At 40.0% G+C, this 18,958-nt stretch overlaps 1 protein-coding gene across 2 annotated transcripts in view; it reads left to right on the top strand.

Moving 5' to 3' along the window:
- Positions 1-18,958, top strand: part of PALM2AKAP2 (PALM2 and AKAP2 fusion) — a 503,536-nt gene that overhangs the window by 21,811 nt on the left and 462,767 nt on the right. The window contains exon 1 of one of the 2 annotated variants that reach the window (XM_082469107.1): positions 61-199. The exons of the other annotated variant lie outside the window; for it this stretch is intronic. Within the exon in view, the coding sequence (XP_082325233.1) occupies positions 195-199 (5 nt within the window). The 5' untranslated portion in view covers positions 61-194. Of the gene's footprint in view, positions 1-60; positions 200-18,958 lie in introns of those variants that run through there. 2 annotated transcript variants of the gene reach the window in all.

The raw sequence follows: 18,958 nt of genomic DNA, 5'->3' as shown, positions 1-18,958 counted from the left end.
TATTCGCAGGCTGGGAGCTGAGAGAGCCTGAGCTTTCACTTTCAACCCTCAAGGGGAGGAGGGGGTTCGGGCGGGGAGGGGAGACGCTCCCGGCTCCACCTCGCGCGCCGCGCGAGCAGAGCGCCCGGCTCCGGCAGAGGCGAGCAGCGCCGTAGAGCCCCGCAGCAGCGCGCCCGGCCGCCCGGAGCCCCGCGATGGAGTGAGTATCCTGCGCAGCGCGCGCTGTTCGCTGCCTTCCCCTCCGTATGTTGCTATGGCGACCGAGGCAGCAGGCTGACACCGGCTCCGGTCCCGGTCCCGGATGAGTGTTTAATTTCAGTCCGGTGTGTACGCCTGGCGTTTCCATAGCAGCAGCCGCGGCGGCAGGAGCCAAGGGGTAGGAGCCCCGGGATGCGTGGTTTTGGCCGCTGCCCCTTGGCCAGCAGGGCCTCTGGAGGGGACGATGTTGCTAAGGAGAGAGGCACGTTCTAGGCTTCCCCGTCTCTGCCCTAAGCTTCCGCTACTCAGGGAGTTGGCCGCAATAGCCATTACTTCCGATTCCTAACCATGTCAGCGCTATTGGACTGCAGTTAAAAAAAAAAAAAAAAAAGGAGTGGGGGGGTGTCACTGCGGATCAGAAGCAAATGTGGCTGGCTGTGAAGCGTGTAATGGAAGGATGATGAGTTAGTGGGTAATATGAGCCAGAGCTGCATTGCCCTGGCTACTAGAAACCATGAGGACCTCCAAATAATTGATTTGTTCCTGGGGTAATTGAGAAAAGAGACAGAACCCTAGGACTGGCAGCCGGGGGTTGAATTACAACGTCTGGCACGGTGGGCACCGCATGGGAGGGGTGGAGGAGAGGGCATGAAGGCAAGAGGGGCGTTAACCAGAAAAGACACAATAAAGGGCTCCTGTGCAGGTTCGGACTGGGGTTCCTCTCTCCTCTGCCTTTGCATCCCTGCGTTGCTTTTTGGTCACTCTGCCAGGTTGCTGCCGCAGCAGAGCCACTCTGACAGGCGACAGGCTCCAATAAGGGGTCATTTTGGGAGCCAGCTATTAGATATCTGCTCACTTGGTCAGCTTCTCCTCCTCCTTTCTCTTCCCACGGATACTCCCTGACACTGACGCTGTATGAAATCATATTTCAGCCTGGAGATAATGTCCTGTTTTCAGGTATCAGGACTTTCATGCCAACCCCATAAACCCTAGATGCAGCTTTTATTCCCTCCCCCATATCTGATTGTGTAGATGCAATTTAATCCTCCCCAACAAGACTACTAAAGCAGAAGTGAGAGATGGTGTGGCATTTTAGCATTGAGAAGTTGTAGATTTCAACCTCTGCCTTGGCTGGTCCTAGTGCTATTGATTTCCTACACCAGTAATTTGATGTCTCTGAGCCTCAGTTTCCCTATTTATACAGTGGAGATAAAGATGTTCCTTACTCATTTTTAAATGTTGAGAGGATCAGATAATATTTCTATCTCTTCTAAAGAGATTTGTAAATTGTAAGGTATGTACAAATTTAAGGAGCTAGTGATTAAGGTTCCAGAGTCAGTTTGCTAGGTTTGAGTCCTTCTACACTTTGCTACATGATGTCAGTCTGTCTGGGCCTCATTTCTGGAAACAGAAATAGTAATAATAACAACTCTTTCATGTGATTTTTGTGAAGATTAAACCAGTTGATACATACAAGGTTTTTGGAACAGAACCTAGCACAAACTAAACTCAATAACTAGCATCAATTGTCTGTAAATAGTATCTATTATCTATTATTATTACTATGGTCTCCAGCATTTCCCATTGACATTTTATGGGGTCTCAGGTTGGCAGCAAGCTATTTTTTTTTTCAGACAATTGGTACAGAAACTCAATACCCCAAGGGCAACTGAGAGTAGCACAATTCTTAAGATACCATTGTAGATGCAGAGACTCAACCAGAAGACACAGCAGGCTTGAGGAATACATAGCAGAAGCTGGCCAACTTGCCTCTGGCCCACTCCATTCCCATTCCTCATTGCCATTTTGATGCGGAAACTGTCTAAGAGATTGAATGTAGGTCTGGTCATCCCACTGTGTAAGGTTAAAGGGTACCCTGGTTGTTTGCTGGGCAGTAATTTTCATATTTACGATCTCACATTAATATTAATACTCTAATGTATAACCTATCTGCCAGACTTGAGTGTGAGAGTTCCATAATTGTGTAACAGTGTATAGTATTTGTACGTTTACTTCCTCAGACCTTCCCTCCCTTTCCTCTCCGTCCCCTGCTAAGCTTTTATTTCAGGTGTGCCAGTCTCCCACCTGGAACTCCTTGTGAACAAAGGCCTTTCCCATCACACCCTTCTGCTCCCTCCACAGGATCCCAGTTGGTGCCTCAGCCAGCCGCCTCCTCCTCTAATGACCTGGCTCTGGCTTTCCCATTCCCGTGTGACATTCCAAAGCCCTCCTCACCTTCCATTTAACCTCCTGAATTTCCAACTGTCTATCTATTCTCTGTCCCACTCCCTTTGCTTCATTAATATAGTTAGCTTTTTAACTCTTTATATCCCCTTTCAGAATAGCACCTTTTTCTGTCCTACCTTGAAATTTCCCATATGCCGCATCCTGTTCTTCCCCTCAATCTAAACCCTCCCCAAATCTCATCCTAGATAGGACAGTCCTTAAATGTGAGTGGGATAGGGACTCAATTCTCCTTACTTACTGTGTCCAACTTATGTTTATGAAAAAATTAAAAGGGGGAATAAAATTCACTTCCTTCTTTTATTTTTTCATGTAACCAACAAGTATTTGTGGAGGTAGCACTGGTCAACACAGCAGTCATGATTCTCATCACCTGGAGTTCATAGTCTAATGAAGGGATAGATGTAAAACCAGTAAACACAAGTGAATCTATAAATACATAGTGCAATAAATGCCATGGAAGGAAAAAACACAGAGAAAATGACAGAAAAGCGATATAGGTTAGATTAAGGGGTCAGCAAAGCCCCACTGAGGAACTGAGTTCTAATGTGACATCTAAAGGATGAGTAGGAGTTGGCTAGGTAAGAGGTAGAGGGAAGAAGTACTCTGGGCTGAGAATGCAGCATGTGCTAAAGCCCTGAGGCAGGAGAGATCTCGGCAAGTTGGAAGAACTGGAGGAAGGGAGGTGTGGCTGGAGTTTTGGCAGTGAGGGGATGGTGGTGGTTCAGAGATGGCTAAATGCATGGAGCCACCAAAGAGCTTTCTGCACCTTTCCTTCTGAAGGTATTTAAAATGAATGTGTCATAGCCAAGCGTGAGATTATCAATTTAAAAAGCCAGACTGTTGTGTGCCAATATCTGATCATTTTGAATAAGCCAAGGTCACTAATTTAAAATGACACTGAGTTAAAAAAAAACATAGTCATTTATTCCTGAGAATGTTTGGTTTTAATAAAACAAGAGCATCTTAGTTAAAATGAGAAAAAAAATCTAGATCACAAGCCAAGAGGGTCCTAGGTGATTGTAGTTGGCTACCCTCCTTGTTGGGTTGACTGAGAGCATATGTTTGTGAGCATGAACTGTAGTACATGCAGTTACTAATTTGATACCACACCTAAAGGCTTTGCCAGACATTTCTCTAGAACAGGCTGGGAGCCAAAAAGCAAAGAGAACATAGCATGGGAACTCTTTAAATTGTAGAGTGTGTCCAATTTAGACTTGATTGATTCCTTAATTCTGACAGCTGAGGAAATGAGAGAACATCACTTAGCCTTCCATTTACCATTTGTTGCAGTTATATTGTGAGTTTTACATTTTCAAAGTTTTCAACATTTGCAGTTTTGAATTGTAAACATAATTCTCACAGTTCATTCAGTCGAGTGCCCTTTAGGTACTAGGCACTGTTCTAAGCACTGAGATTACAGCAGTGAACAAATCTGAAACAGGTCCTGTCCTCACAGAGCTTCTATTTAATAGTGGAGAACATATTTTATATATATATGTTAATGTCAGGAAGTAATAAATGTTAAGAATAAAAGTAAAACCCAGTAGGACACTGGAGGGTGATGAGGGAGGGTTACTTTTTTTTAAAATTGAAGTATAGTTGATTTACACTGTTGTGTTAATTGCTGCTGTACAGCAAAGTGACTCAGTTATACACACATATATATATATATATTCTTTTAAATATTCTTTTCCATTATGTTTTATCACAGGACACTGAGTATAGTTCCTTGTGCTATACAGCAGGACCTTGTTGTTTATCCATCCTGTATATAATAGTTTGCATTTGCTAACCCCAAACTCCCAATCCATCGCTTCCCACCCCCAAGGGAGGGTTACTTTTGATAGAGTAGTCAGGAAACACGTTTCTGAGTTGGTGAATTTGAGAGTTTGAATAGAGACTTGAACAATGAGAGGGTGACCCATTGCAGAAGAAGAGCAGTTGCAAAGGTCCTGAGGCAGGACTATGCTCTGTGGGCTTAGTTTTCATCTTGGATTTAAATGGAGTCCAGGTCACCACCAGCCCTTTCACCAATGGCCTCCTCTTTCCTGAGCATTTTGTGTTGATTTAGTGTTCAGTTTGAAGGTTTTGTTTTCAACTGGGGCCCAAGGATGTTATATTCTGAATGCCTTTCTGTTGCTTTTATGAACAAACAAATTGAATGTGTATAAAATTATAGACTCATGTCCCCCATCCCCCCATAATTCTATAAGACATTGTTCCATTGTGTTCCAGCCTTCACTGTTGCTCTGGTCTGAAGCTAGCCTGATTAATTCCTCTGGCAATTTTTTTTTGCCTTGATGCTGATAGAATTATTTTTAAACATCAAAGTTTAGCAACTTTTTTGTGATATTTCTCACTGTAAGTCATTGTGTCAGTTTTTCCTGGAAAATGGTATGTTCCTTTGAACTGAAGATTCATATTTTCCTTTATTTTTTATAAAGGTATTTTCTTCCTGGCCTTCAATTAAGAATTTTAGGGCTTCCCTCGTGGCGCAGTGGTTGAGAATCTGCCTGCTAATGCAGGGGACACGGGTTCGAGCCCTGGTCTGGGAAGATCGCACATGCCATAGAACAGCTAGGCCCGTGAGCCACAACTACTGAGCCTGCGCATCTGGAGCCTGTGCTCCGCAACAAGAGAGGCCGCGATAATGAGAGGCCCACGCACCGCGATGAAGAGTGGCCCCCGCTTGCCACAACTAGAGAAAGCCCTCACACAGAAACGAAGACCCAACACAGCCATAAATAAATAAATAAAATTAAAAAAAAAAAAAAAAAGAGAAAAAGAATTTTTTTTTTTTGTTATCTGCTACAGGTATATCTATTACTCCCCCACCATAACTATTTTGAATTGCTTTCATTTTTTTCCTGACTTTTCCATGAGCTCTTGTTACATTTTAAAATCTATCCCCTAGGTAACTGTTTCTTAGCAGTATTTGTTTAGTCCTTACTCATTCTAATGTAGCTTTCACTTCTGTAATGGTTTTGTTGTTATTTGTTTTTGTTGAAAACAAATCTTCAATTTATTTTCTGACTCTGCCAGTTCATTTTGCACTGATTTTTTAAAGGGTTTATATTTTCCTTAATTTCTTTGAACATGTGGAGAAGAGTTTATCTGAAAATTTCATCGATTTCTTGTGTCATTTTTCTGAAATATATTTATCTGCCTTTTGCTTGTACATCTCTTCTCTCCTTTTTAAAAATAATAGTTAAGTATATAGAATCCGTGCATGTTGACAACTTTGCATTTATTACTCATTTCCAAATGGAGGTAATTCTAGCCAAAACTGCTATTTGCCCAAGAGTAAGTGACAAGGATAAGGGCAGTGTTTGGGGAAGACAGTGACTTTAGGTTAGATATTTTGTCTCATAAAAATTTCTTACAACTCTACAATGTCTTCTGCTCTAAAAATACCTCGTAATGAGTGAGCAGATCACTCGGACGGGTCAGACATCCCATTTCACTTTGTGTGTGTGTGTGTGTATGTGTGTGTGTGTGTTTGGGTGGGGAGACAGACAGCTACTTGGTGCTTATTTATCACTACGTGGTTGACTCTGTTTAGCATCCCAAACAAAGGGGAGGGGGCAATTCATCTGCAAAGGTAATTGTTATTCTCTTCTCTTTCCTACATCTCTTGCCTCCAGACTAGTTATCTATGTTTAGTTTTTAAGTTTTCAAGCTTTCATAGATAATGAAGATAGAAGGCTCCGTGTCACTTCCTGCACCACTCTGGTGTGGAACCAGCCCCTCCACACAGACGTTCCCCATGTCCCCTATGTCACTTGCCCATGTCACGCCCCACCATTCCAACCCTGGGCCTCTCTGAACTTTCTCCTTACGTATAGAGAAATTTGAAAACCTAGTGAGATGTGTAGAGGTATAGATCACCTTTTAGGGTTGTCCATTGATTTAATAAAACTTATACTCTTTTTGGCAGATAATTCTTATAGTCTGTGATTTGAGAATCTTAGCTCTTTGCTGGTTTCATAGTAGATCAATCTTTCTTTCCAATTTTTCATTCTTTTAGTTCATTTCAGCAGGTTTCAGGGAGATAGAAAACTTTCTTTTACCGTATCTTTGAGTGAATGAATCAATGAATCTTGTGCTTCTATGAAAATAATGTTAGGAACTACCAAATGTCATTGTTATTGGAAAATTCGTTGTTATACATATCTTTTTTCAGTCAATTCTTAGGAATGTGTATGGCAAAATAAGTTCATGAATAAGATTATAAGTTCTTCGCAGTGGAAGAGTTTTGGAAAGGGTATGCATAGTGGACGGTCTCTGTCTCACCCATCAAATCCGCTCTCTCCCCTTCCCCCACTGCTCTCTCTGTGCCCTAGGAGGCTGGCCCCTGTGTCTGCATCAGCTAGGCTCTCTTGCCCTTTGGCTTTGTGTTGGGTTGGATCAAGGGGAGGCGCCAGCAGGAGACCCAAGGGTGGAAAGAAAGTGAGGTCAGAACATTTATTGTATCACCTCCTTTCTTGCAGGGGAGTGGGTTGGCAGTGGCTGCGTTCCTTCTGTGAAGGCCACAGCCCCTGCCTGCAGCCTTGTCCCACAGCTATAGCTCTAGTTCTCTCCCAGTGCTGAGAATCACCGCCCCTCTACCCCGCCCCCTGCCTTTGCTCCTTCAGGACAAGGTGTGTCAGTGGCTGGCCTCCCCACTTTGTTAGCCTCTGGTGCTTCACCATCCCCTTTCGTTTTTCTTCACTCTGACCATGTCTTTGTAAAGCAGTCCCTTTATTAAGCTCTCCTCAGTTATCCAGTTTGAGTGTGCCGTCTATTTTCAGCTGGGATTCTAACTCACAAAGGATAGAAGTGTTTGAAGTCTGACAAAAACACACTTCACATTACCGGTACGGAAACTGACAACTTTTCTTTGTCTACATATTCAGGTTATTGGAGCTCAAGGCTCCAAAATATGAAATAGACGTTGACAATTGTTATGAACTTACAAAGGAGAAGCTTCAGTTCGACAAGGAACCAAAGTGTTGGTTCGCTTCACATTGAAAATGTTGTTTTTCTTATTACTTATAATAAAAATTCCCCATATTTGACTGCTCAGAGGAAGAACAATCTCAGTTATGGAGAGGCTTAATTCGAATTTTGTTGTATTTAAAGAAATGAAATTTTATTTCTTCTCATTAGAGGAAGGAACTTTACTAGTCAAAGTTCTGTTTTTGTGCATAGAACTTCATAGTATTTGACCTACTGTTTAAACATAAGTGATAATTTAACTAATCAATAGTGTATAAGTGAATGCTTCCTAAATTCTGCCAAATCAATAAAATCTGTCCCATCTTGCTTGTTCTTCTTCTTCACAGATAGCACAAGAGCATAAAATATAGGCTAATCAAAAGATATATTTTACAAGTTCTGAATGAATGGGCTCTAAATTAAAGATATTATACTCTATCTATTTTTATAAGTATTTCATACTTAGAAAGTAAGTTGTTTAGACTGCTTATCTTACTTTCAGTACCACCATTTCTCTGTCAATTATGTTCATTTATTCATTCGTTCAACTCATAATTATTAAGTACCTACTATGTGCTAGGTATTGTTCTAGGTCCCTGTGATACAAATATGAATATGTCATAGTTCCTGCCTTCACGGAGGCCACAATCTATGAGGAACAAGTAATTATGAGAAAGTGTGCTAAGTGTTATGCTAGGGGAAGGTTCGACGAGATACTGTCTGAAGCACATAGCAAGGGGACAAGAGTCTAAATGAATCTAAGGAATTCAGAGATCCTACATGGGGCCAAAATCCAAGCCTGATTCTTAGCCCCTGAAATTAATTTAGCACAAAAACACTTTGTTTTTTAATGTCTGGGCTAGTCATCTTACAACTGCTTAAGTCACTTTCTAAAAAAATTAGCCAAGCCAATTCCAATATTAAAACTAGATTGAATAATTGATAGTCTTCAAATATTTTTGTTTGCACTGCTGAGCCTATGGCTGAGGTGCCCTCCAGGACCATTCATGCTACAGAATCGTGGTAAACGTCTGCCCCCTTGAGGAATCAGAAACTCTGTTTTTTAGATGACCGTGGGAGGAGGGTTAACTAAGGAAGCAAAGCAAAACAAAGAAGAAGAAGCAAACAAATTGAAACAAACAAACAAACAGGCAAAACACATGAAGATTTGCCAAGCACTGCCAAACCTTTTTGGATACTTGACTTGTTTTAGCCACCTTTGTTGAAATCATGTCCAAAGCCTCCAACTTTTGAAAAGCATTAAGATCTGCTAAAGTGTGGCTATGAGACATGCAGGGAAGTACTAAAGAAGTTGGTCTAGAAAGAATTTGAAAGTTCTCTATCCTTCCAGTGCTTTCCTTATCTTCCAAGACAGAGGTATCCAGTTATTTAAAGTTGATGACACCAACAATAAAGGCTTATTTCCTCAGAGACTCACACTGTAATGTGCAGTGGATCCCCTGGGAATAGCATTAAAAGGCAAATCCTGATTCTGTGGATCTGGGGTGGGATTGGAGAGTCTATATTCCCAACAAGCTTTCTAGGAGATGATAATGATGCTGCTGGTCTGGAGACCACACTTTGAGTAGCAGTGTTCACAACACAAAAACACAGCGCAGGGCTGTGTATAATGCAAGAAGTGAGGGTCTCGTCCTTTTACACTTCCTCCCTCCAGACAACCCTCCTTGTAGGGGATTGCTCCCATGAACCAGAGTTCAGCAATCTGTGAAACAGGCCAATCTACAGAGCAAAAACCAGGCTCTTCATTTTAGTTGGCGTAACTTGGCAGTTCCATGTAGATAAAGTCTTTATTTTTTGGACAGTCAGGGCAGGATAGGGGGTTGTGAAAAAAAGTGTCTAGGAGGTAAATAAACGTAATCTTTTTTTTAAAATACGAATTTGAAAAGTTTTGGGGTCATAAATAATTTAAAATCTAAAAATATTTTTCTTTGGCCATTTCCTTAATATTTAAAAAATAACTAGTGAATCTAATTACCTTAAGTATCTGCAAATCAGTAAAATCTTGGTGTAAATGTCAAGTTATGATTCTATAAATATGATAGCCATGTTAATATGCATATGAAATGTTCAAACCAAGAAGCTTGTGGTATTATGTTTTCTGAACAAGATCAACAAACTTAGGGATCCTTACTTTTGAAAGCCAGGGAAGAGTGATATATTTCATAAAGAATAATTTAAACATGTTATTTAAGTTGGGTTTTCATTTATGTGAGATGAGAATTATCCCCAAAACTCTTTCCTTGTTATGGGAGCTAAATATTCTGACAGTACATATTTGAGAATTAAACTGTGCAGAATAAAGTTTAGTTATGGATTCTTGATTGCTTAATAAAGTGATGACTCTCCAAACCTAATTACATTTGTGTGAATTAAAGCACAGTTCTTAATGGCTCTCTATTTGTCTTCCCCCAGCCCGTGTCAGCTGCACAATGTGCCTTCCTGTTAGTTTCACTCCAGGTCTTGAAATTAGAAGTGTTTGTTATGTTATGTTGATGTGCATGTGGCTTCAGTGCAAGAAAAGTAGGAGTGTTATGCTCTGGAAAAACAAAGATTAGGAGTGTGTGTGCTTCTGTGTGTGTGTGTGTAACTCTCTTTTTAAGGCCTCCTTCTAAAATGTGTATCTGTGTCTTATTTTGATACTTTCCCTTTTCCCCCATCCATCCTTACCTTGGGAATGATAAAAGGATTCCTAAGACCAAAACCCTCAGGCTGATGGAAAAGCTTTGGCCCTTGTCATCCAGTGCCCAAATCTACCTGCATCAGGAGACTGGTCATCCTTGGGGGTATAGGCTGGCATCTGGCACTCCACAGCCGCAGAGGTAGGGGCTGGATGCCTGTGCACATCCTGGGCTCTGGCAGGGGTGGGGAGGTTAGAGGAGAAAGTGTGGGAGAGGGATTGGGGAGGGACTCAGACAATCTGTGATGTAGAAACATGTAGGGCGAAATCTACAGGGGAACCTCGGTGCCTGTTGGTTTCTTCAGTAAGGAAAGCTGCTTGGGTCACCTGCAGAGCAGGTCACTGGGAACTGCGGTCACTCCCACTGCCTGGTAGCCCCTGCTTTTCTTCCTTGTTCCTGTCTCTGTACATCTCAGCTTGGGCTGAAAACCAAATGGGTCCTTCACGTAGTGCCCTGAACGGGTGGGGAAATCGGTAGTTCGTTGTGATATCTCTTTCTCAGCGAGGGGGACTCTGTCTAGCTGGGAAGTTCCCTTGGTGCTGAGCGGTGCAAGCCTGGGGAAGAGGACAATGCAGACAAAATGAAGCTGCTCGCTCTTCCCTTTTGTTTGGTTATTTTTGTTCCACTGTGTTACTGAAGTTTCTTAAGTAGACTCCTGAGCTCTCCCAGAGCTATTTGTGTTCATAGATAACTAATTGTTGATCTTTGTTGGGAGACAGAGGCTCAGGTCTTCCATGCTTCTATCTTGGTGACGTCACCCCAGAACCAAATGGAGCTCTATTCTATTTCCAAAGCACACAGCTGCCTCTCATCATGTCTAAAGCTGTATCCCTAGACCCTGATATTCTAGGTGGTACTAAGATGCAGGTACCATGTAAGCATCAATAGCGAGGGGCCTGTGTTGATATTCTCAAAGCTCAGGTTGTCACTGCTTTTGATTCATAGAATAAAAGATCTGTAGGGTGGATAAGCATAAACCAGAGATCAGAGGTAATATCATTACCTAATGTCTGCCTATACTGGAGTGGAAGCTTAGGCTTGCAATTGATGAAGAAAACTCACCTACACTTAGTTGATAAGCTTATGAATAGGTCTGCATTTGGAGTCCTTTCCACCATTAAATATTAGTTATTAATGTTTCATAGATGCCGTTTACCAAAATCAGGATGTTATTTTCTTTCTCTAGGGTGCTGACAGTGTTTTTGTTGTTGTTGTTATTGTTGTTTTTTAATGAACAGCTGTTACATTTGTCAAATACTTTTTTCTACATCTAATGAGACAATCATATGGCTTCCCTTTGCTAGTATTTTGTTGAGGTTTTTGCACCTATACTCATGAAGGATATTGCTTGTAATTTTCTTTTCTTTTTTTTTAACAAGGGAATTCTTATTTGTTTAAAAAAATATTTATTTATTTATTTATTTATTTGGCTGCACCGGTCTTAGTTGCGACATGAGGGATCTTTAGTTGCGGCATGCAGGATCTAGTTCCCTGACCAGGGATCGAACCCGGGCCCCCTACGTTAGTCCCTAATTTTCTTTTCTTGTAATGCCCTTGTCAGGTTTTGGTGTCAGTGTTATGTTGACATCATAAAACTAGCAGGGCAGGGTGTCTTCCTCCTCTATTTTCTGGAAGAATTCATGAAGTAGTAGTAGTATTTCTTCCTTAAATGTTTGGTAGAATTCACTGGTGGAAGTTTCTGGGCTGAATTTTTCTTGATTGGAAGGCTTTAAATTACAAATTCCATTTCTTTTTTCTTTTTCTTTTTTAATGAAGTTCTATTCTTTTTTTAAAATTTTATTTATTTTTTTTTTTGATTTTTGGGTGTGTTTGGTTTTCATTGTTGCACATGGGCTTTCTCTAGTTGTGGTGAGCAAGGTCTACTCTTCGTTGCAGTGTGCGGGCTTCTCCTTGCAGTGGCTTCTCTTGTTGCGGAGCACGGGCTCTAGGCACATGGGCTTCAGTAGTTGTGACATGCAGGCTCAGTAGTTGTGGCTTGTGGGCTCTAGAGCGCAGGCTCAGTAGTTATGGTGCACGGGCTTAGTTGCTCTGTGGCATGTGGGACCTTCCCGGACCAGGGCTCGAACCCGTGTACCCTACATTGGCAGGCAGATTCTTAACCACTGTGCCACCAGGGAAGTCCCACAAATTCCATTTCTTTGATAAATAAAGGACTATTCATATTTTAAATTTCTTTTTGTGTTATTTTCAGCAAGTTGCATTTTCCAAGGAATTTGTCCATATCATCTAAGTCATTAAATCTATAGACATAAAGTCTTTCATAATATTCTCTTATGAACTTTTTTTGTACACTATATCCTTGTAGCTTATTTATTTTATGTATAATAGTTTGTATCTCTTAATTCCCTACTGCTGTCATGCCCCTCCCCCTTCCCTCTCCCCACTTGTTTGTGCTCTACATCTGTGTCTGTTTCTTTTTTGTTATAGTCACTAATTTATTTTTTAGATTCCACTTATAAGTCATATCATATAGTATTTGTCTTTCTCTGCCTGACTTATTTCACTTAACATAATACCCTCCAAGTCCATCCATGTTGTTGCACATGGCAAAATTTCATTCTTTTTTATGGCTCTCATTATCTTTTTAATGTGCCTAGGAATTTGTAGTGATGTTGCTGATATCATTTGTGTTTTCTCCCTTTTTTCTTGATTAGAAAAAAAAAAAGAAAAAACTATCAATTTTGATAATTTTTTCAAAGTATCAACTTTTGGTTTATTGTGTTCTATATTGTTTGCTTTCCATTTCATTGATTTCCATTCCTTTCTTTTTAATTTCTTTTATGCTATGTGCTTTGAGTTTATTTTGTTCTTTTTCCAACATATTAAAATGAAAACTCCTTTTCTAATATAAATATTTTAAGTTAAAAATTTCCTCATAAACAGCTCCTTGCCACAAATTTGGACTTGCTGTATTTTCACTATCATTTAGTTTGAAATATTTTCTAATTACTCTGTGATTCCCTTTTTAACTCATGAGATACCGTCTAGTGTCATTTTCCTTCAGCCTGAAGAAATTCCTCTAGCAGGTTTTAATGTAATGTGTTTACACTGGTAACACATTCTCCTGCATTTTTATTTTAACGTCATTTTTAAAGAACATTTTTGCTGGATATAGAATTCTAGGTTGACAGGGTTTTTTTTTTTTCTCTTCAGTACTTTAAAGATTTCCTTGTGTTGTCTCTTACTTGCAATACTTCTGTCAAGTCAGTCGTCATTTTTATCTTTGTTACCCTATATGTAATGTCATTTTTACTATGGTTGCTTTTAGGATTTTCTTTGGTTTTCAGTAGTTTGGTGATAGCGTGCCTAGATGTAATTTTCTTGTGATAGTTCCTATTTGGAGTTATGGAGAGTTCTCAGCATGTAGTTTTTCAAATACTTTCCCAAACCCATTCTCTATTCTTTCCTTTTGGAACAACAGTTATTCACATAGTAGAGTGCTTGATGCTATCCCGTAAGTCATTGAGACTCTGCTTATGTGTTTGCCCTTTTTAAATTTAAATAATTTTTTTATTTAAAAATGGGTTTAGATTTGTATAAAAGTTTTAAAGATAGTTTAGAATTCATATATTCCCTCACCTAGTTTCTTATGTTGTTAACATCTTACATTACTAGTGTACATTTGTCACAACTAAAGAACAAACATTGGGATATTATTAATATCTATACTCCACACTTGATAAAGATTTCACGAGTTTTCACCTAATATCCCCTCTCTGTTCCAAGATCCCACCTAGGATACTACATTACAGTTAGTCATCATGTCTCCTTACCCTCCTCCAGTCTGTGACAGTTTCTCAGACTTTCTATGTTTTTTTTATCACCATGACAGTTTCAAGGGGTACTAGTCATGTATTTTATAGAATTTACCTCAGTTTAGGTTTGTCTCATGTTTTTCTCATGGTTAGAGTGGGATTATGGCTTTTTGGAGGAAGACTACAGAGGTGAAGTGCCAGTCTCATCACATCATCTCAGGGGTACGAACAATCAACATGACTCATCAGTGATGATGTTAACCTTGGTCACCTGGCCGAGGTAGTGTTTGCCAAGTTTCTTCTTTGTAAATTTACTTTTCTACCTTTTCCAAGGTGTAGAGAGTTAAGCTCCACCTCCTTGAGGGAGGGGTATCTGGATAATTTATTTGGAATTCTTCTATAGGGAGGCTTATCCTTTCCCCGCCATTTATTTACTTATTCAATCATTTATACATACCAGCATGGATATTTATTTCATACTTTAGGTTATTATCCAATGCTATGTTATTATTTTGTTCAAATTTTTCTGTTTTCGTTATTGGGATCTTTCTTAGGTTGACTATGATATGCCTAAATATAGTTTTCTTGATATTTCTTCTGAAGGGTTTGGGACTCCCAGCATATATACTTTTCCTACCCCATTCTTTATCCTCTTCTTCTAGGACCCCAATTATTCATATTTTAGAGTGCTTGGTATTGTCCCATAAGTCACTGAGGCAATGATCATGGTTTTCTAAATCTTTTTCTTTGTATCTTGCTTCCATTTTGATAATTTCTCTTGATCCACCTTCACATTCAGTGTTTTTTCCCTGCATTGTCCAATTTGCTGTTAATCACATCTAGTGAATTTTTAAATTTCAGATATTTTCTTTTTCAGTTCCAGGATTTGTTTTTGGTTCTTTGTTAATTTCCATATCTCTGTGAATTTTCTTATCTTTTCACCTGTTATACCCACATTTTCCTGTAGCTCCTTTGACAGATTTACCATAGTTATTCTAAAGTCCCTATCTTCTAATTCCAGTATCTGGGTCTTCTGTGGGCCTGTTTCAGCTGACTATTTTTTTCTTCATGACTCCAGTTCACATTGTCTTCACTTTCATGGTGCTTACAGAAGTTATTGAAATGATGATGGAGAACGCCCACATTACATGGTATCTGCCTAGCACCTCCTAAGGCAATCTGCTCTACAAAATTTCTTACTAAAGTATCCAGAAGATACTAAAAAGATAAAAAAATTCAACACCCCAAATTGAGACAAATGACCTATTGTCACCCTCTGGAAGGAATTTCCACTAATTATGAAGCCAATGGAAATGGGAAGAGGACAGCATTCAGTGTCCTACCTATGCTTTGCCTCTGGAAAGGGAGTAGCCTCACATCCCCAAAACAAGGTCGAGAGAGTTTTTCCCCCTGCCTGATTGACTGTACAGTCCGAAAATCAGGCAGCTTTACCTCTATTCATGTCAAGGCATATATTCAATGACTTCTGTGCCAGGAAAACGGGGAAGGAAACAGAGAGGAATTAGTGTTCGTCCACTGTAATCTTGGAGTGTAGCTAATGAGAAACGTACTGCAAGACACGGAAGAGATAATTGGGTGAATGTTGGTATCCTCATTAGATAGGGAATGCAGGAGGCAAGAGCAGGTTTAGACAACAGATGATGAGTTCAGTTTTATACTTGCTGAGTTTGAGGCGCCTGTGTTTTATTAAGATCATTAAGATGTGAGGTACTTTTAGATTTAATTATAATCATTAAGAGTTTTCAAATAGATCCAAGGGAATAACTGGTAGAAATTTGGCCAAGTGATTGGAGTTTAAGCCAGAAGTGATATGGGCTTGGAAAACATAGAGTAGTTGAAGTCAAGGATATGGATGAAAGAAAAGGACCCTGGATAAATCCCCAAGGGGCACCAACATTTTAAGTTCAGGCAAAGGAAAAGGAACATGCAAGGAGAGATGGAAAGATGTCACGGAAAGAGTGGTATCTCAGAATCTAAGGAAGTAAAGTGCTTCAAGAAAGAGAAAACAGTTCACAGTGTCAAATGTTTCAGATTAGGTAAGTCATAAGTATGTAAACTGAATGTATGTATTAAGTAAGATTAAGTAAGATGAATGTCGAAACTCGATTGCTGGAATTGAGTACTAGTTATCCACTGGTTATCTTCGGCAAAGAAATTTTGGAGGAATGATGGGGGTAGAAGTGAGATTCCCATGGGCTGAGTGAAGAAGAGGGAAAAAGTAAGGGTCACAAAAGTCTTTCTAGAAATTTGACTTTGAAAGTAAAGCTAATGGACAGTAGCTAGAAGGTTAATGTAGGATCAAAGGAGGATTCTTTTGTTCATGAGCAAGACTTGAATACATTTATATTCTTAAGGGAAGGAAGCAAGTGAGATCAATATGGGAGAGAGAATAATGAGCTAGTTCCTAGAGGTGGACCTACAGAGGAACAGGCAAATTTATTGGCAAACCACTTATTCTGTGGTTCACAGGACCCAAATCAGAGACTTTTTTTGGATCCCTTAGTTCTTAAGTGAAATTATGCTGCTGCAGAGATCATAGAGGACTTTAACATAAGGTCTGACTTGGCCATAGAATTCTTTCCAGACTAAGGATGATGTTGGCTTTGTCCTTCATTTTAAGAAAGAGGTCTCTTCTACCTCAGGCCCCCTAACTATAGCAGGCAATCATTAACATTAATAACATTAACAGAACAACCTTGTAAAAACAGATTCATTCTAAAAAGGTTTGAGGTGATTTCATAGATTTTTATTTTAATAATACAACTGGATAAAAAGAAATGGGTGATAAAATCAAGGCAAAAGGAAAATTAGGTTTGGGAATATAGATTAAGGCTGAGCAAGATTAGGACACAGCAAATGCATGTCACATGGCTCTGTTCACTTGCTGAAGGTGGGCCGCACATTTGGCACTAGGCTTGCCTGTGGCCAGAACAAAGATGGAAAGCAATTGGTTACAAGATTCAAAATGCCTAAATGCAAAAAAACTAGTTATTAAGGAGAAAACAGTTTTTCTTAGGTTCAAGGCTTGAGAGAAATTTCTCTCATCAATGCTCAATGTTCCCACATTAAACCCACAGGAATTTCCTTACAATGCCCCTCACTGAAAGTGGATGACAGAACAACCATATGCATTACCTTTTACAGAAAGAGGTATCAGTGAGGGGCATTTAATAGGTACTAAATACTTAAAAGATTCCGACTACTTTCATAGGTCCTATTACTTACACTGCAGTAGTTCCTCACATAACCTCTGTCCAGGGTTTCACCCTTAATTTTCACACCCTTTCCAACCCCTGAGATAAACATGATCTGCATTTCATTTCAGAATGGATGAAAAAAATGATCTGTTTCAGTTCCCTTTCTCTTTGTTGACTGTGCTTTACACTCAATCTAAGAGAAGCAAAGCACTTGGTACCGAGAGCTGATAATGTTGGTTTTCATCTATTTGAAAATCATTAAGATTTTCGGATAGATACCAATTCTCAGGGCACATACTTATCTAGCAGAGATAATCTTTGGGCCTTCCTAGTGTCCAGCAGAGACAAGGTATAGACAGAGGAAATTAAAGTTCTGGGAAGAGGAAATCACTGTTGGCCTAAATGTTATAGTAACCTTTTTTTTTTCCTGGCTAGAGGTAAGCCAGAATTTAATTATACTGCTGATGGTTTGGCTTGATGAGTATAATGGGTGCTAATTCAGAGGTGGCTGGGAATCAATATATTTTTTTTCAGCGAGTAATAACATGTTTGCTTTGAAATCTTTTATCTAAATGTAAGATTCAACGTGAAAGCTTTTTGAGGCAAGAATTCTGGTAAAGGCACTATGGGAAAGGCAGATTCCTGTTTAGGGCTTAGATCTGCCCTGGTAGATCTGATTTACAGAAGCCCCTTCTCACCTCTGGAACATCATTTTAGAAATCTCCAGGCACCAAAAAGTCCTTCAAGGACTGGGTCTGTGTTACTGGAGGCCTCTGTGTGTCTGGAACTCCATCAGCTTTCTGTTGGGGCTTCTTCCTGCGAGTGTTCCAGACTATACGTGACCAAGCTGTGGCTGTGGAAGGCATCCTGTTGACAGCACTAATTTAAATGAAAATGCTTTCATTCTGTAGATGTACCAGATTAAAGGGAAGCTATTTCAGAAGTGAAAAGAGCAAAGACACACTAAGAGACTAGTGGTGTGAGAATGGGAACAGTCAGTGTGTAGAGCTCTTGTGAAGAGCTGGTTCCTTCACCAGCCAGATGCCCTTGTTCTTTGCTGTTTCATGGATGCAGACCTTGCCCTCACCAGGTGGAAGTAAATTACCACTTCCCTCTTGGGAAAGGAACCCATTTATACCTGTCACTGATTTTTGCCTTTGGAAACTCTGACTTAGTATATGATCTTTGGAAAGTAATTGAACTTCCAGCCTTCAGGGGCCACTTGAGTATGATCTAGACTAATTATATTTGGCTTTTTCATACCTTGCTGGGAGATACAGAGCAACGCCAAAGCACAGAATTCTGAAGCTCAACAGTCATCTAGTTTAGCCTAGTGTCCAGGTGTGTGAACTCAGAGGTAAGTGTTCTCCATTACAATTGGACCCACATTTTAAAAATCCACCCCCCCCCCCCGCAAGGGTTAAGAAACTCCTCTGGTTGATGGTTAGAGTGTTTCATTACTTTTAGGCAAGGAGATGCTCTTTGTAATGATAAATATTGTTACTAGAGGTGGAAATACTGTACTATAGAGTCACTTCCCTAATTATGTTTGACAGGCTGCTTCATTTACTATCTGTGTGACTTGGTAAAGTCCCCTTGTTCATTCTGAAGTGTTCATCTGTAAAATGGAATAGTAATCCCATCTCTCTAGACTCATGCAAGAAGAGATTTTTTTCCAACTCTTACGCGATGATGTTATTTTATATTTTATTGACATTTATTTCCGGGAACTAACCAATTTTCATCGATGACTCACATTTGCCTTATGGTTCACCTAGATTCCCAGGTGGTTCTGGCTACACCTGGATCAGTTTCTTCCTGCAGTGTGTATGGTTTGGTTTTG

This window comes from Balaenoptera physalus (assembly GCF_965194825.1).
Source record: "Balaenoptera physalus genome assembly, chromosome: 7".
NCBI classification, from domain to species: Eukaryota; Metazoa; Chordata; class Mammalia; order Artiodactyla; family Balaenopteridae; genus Balaenoptera; species Balaenoptera physalus.
The sequence above is the reverse complement of the archived record's forward strand: the minus strand, read 5'-3'. Positions and strand labels throughout refer to the sequence as shown.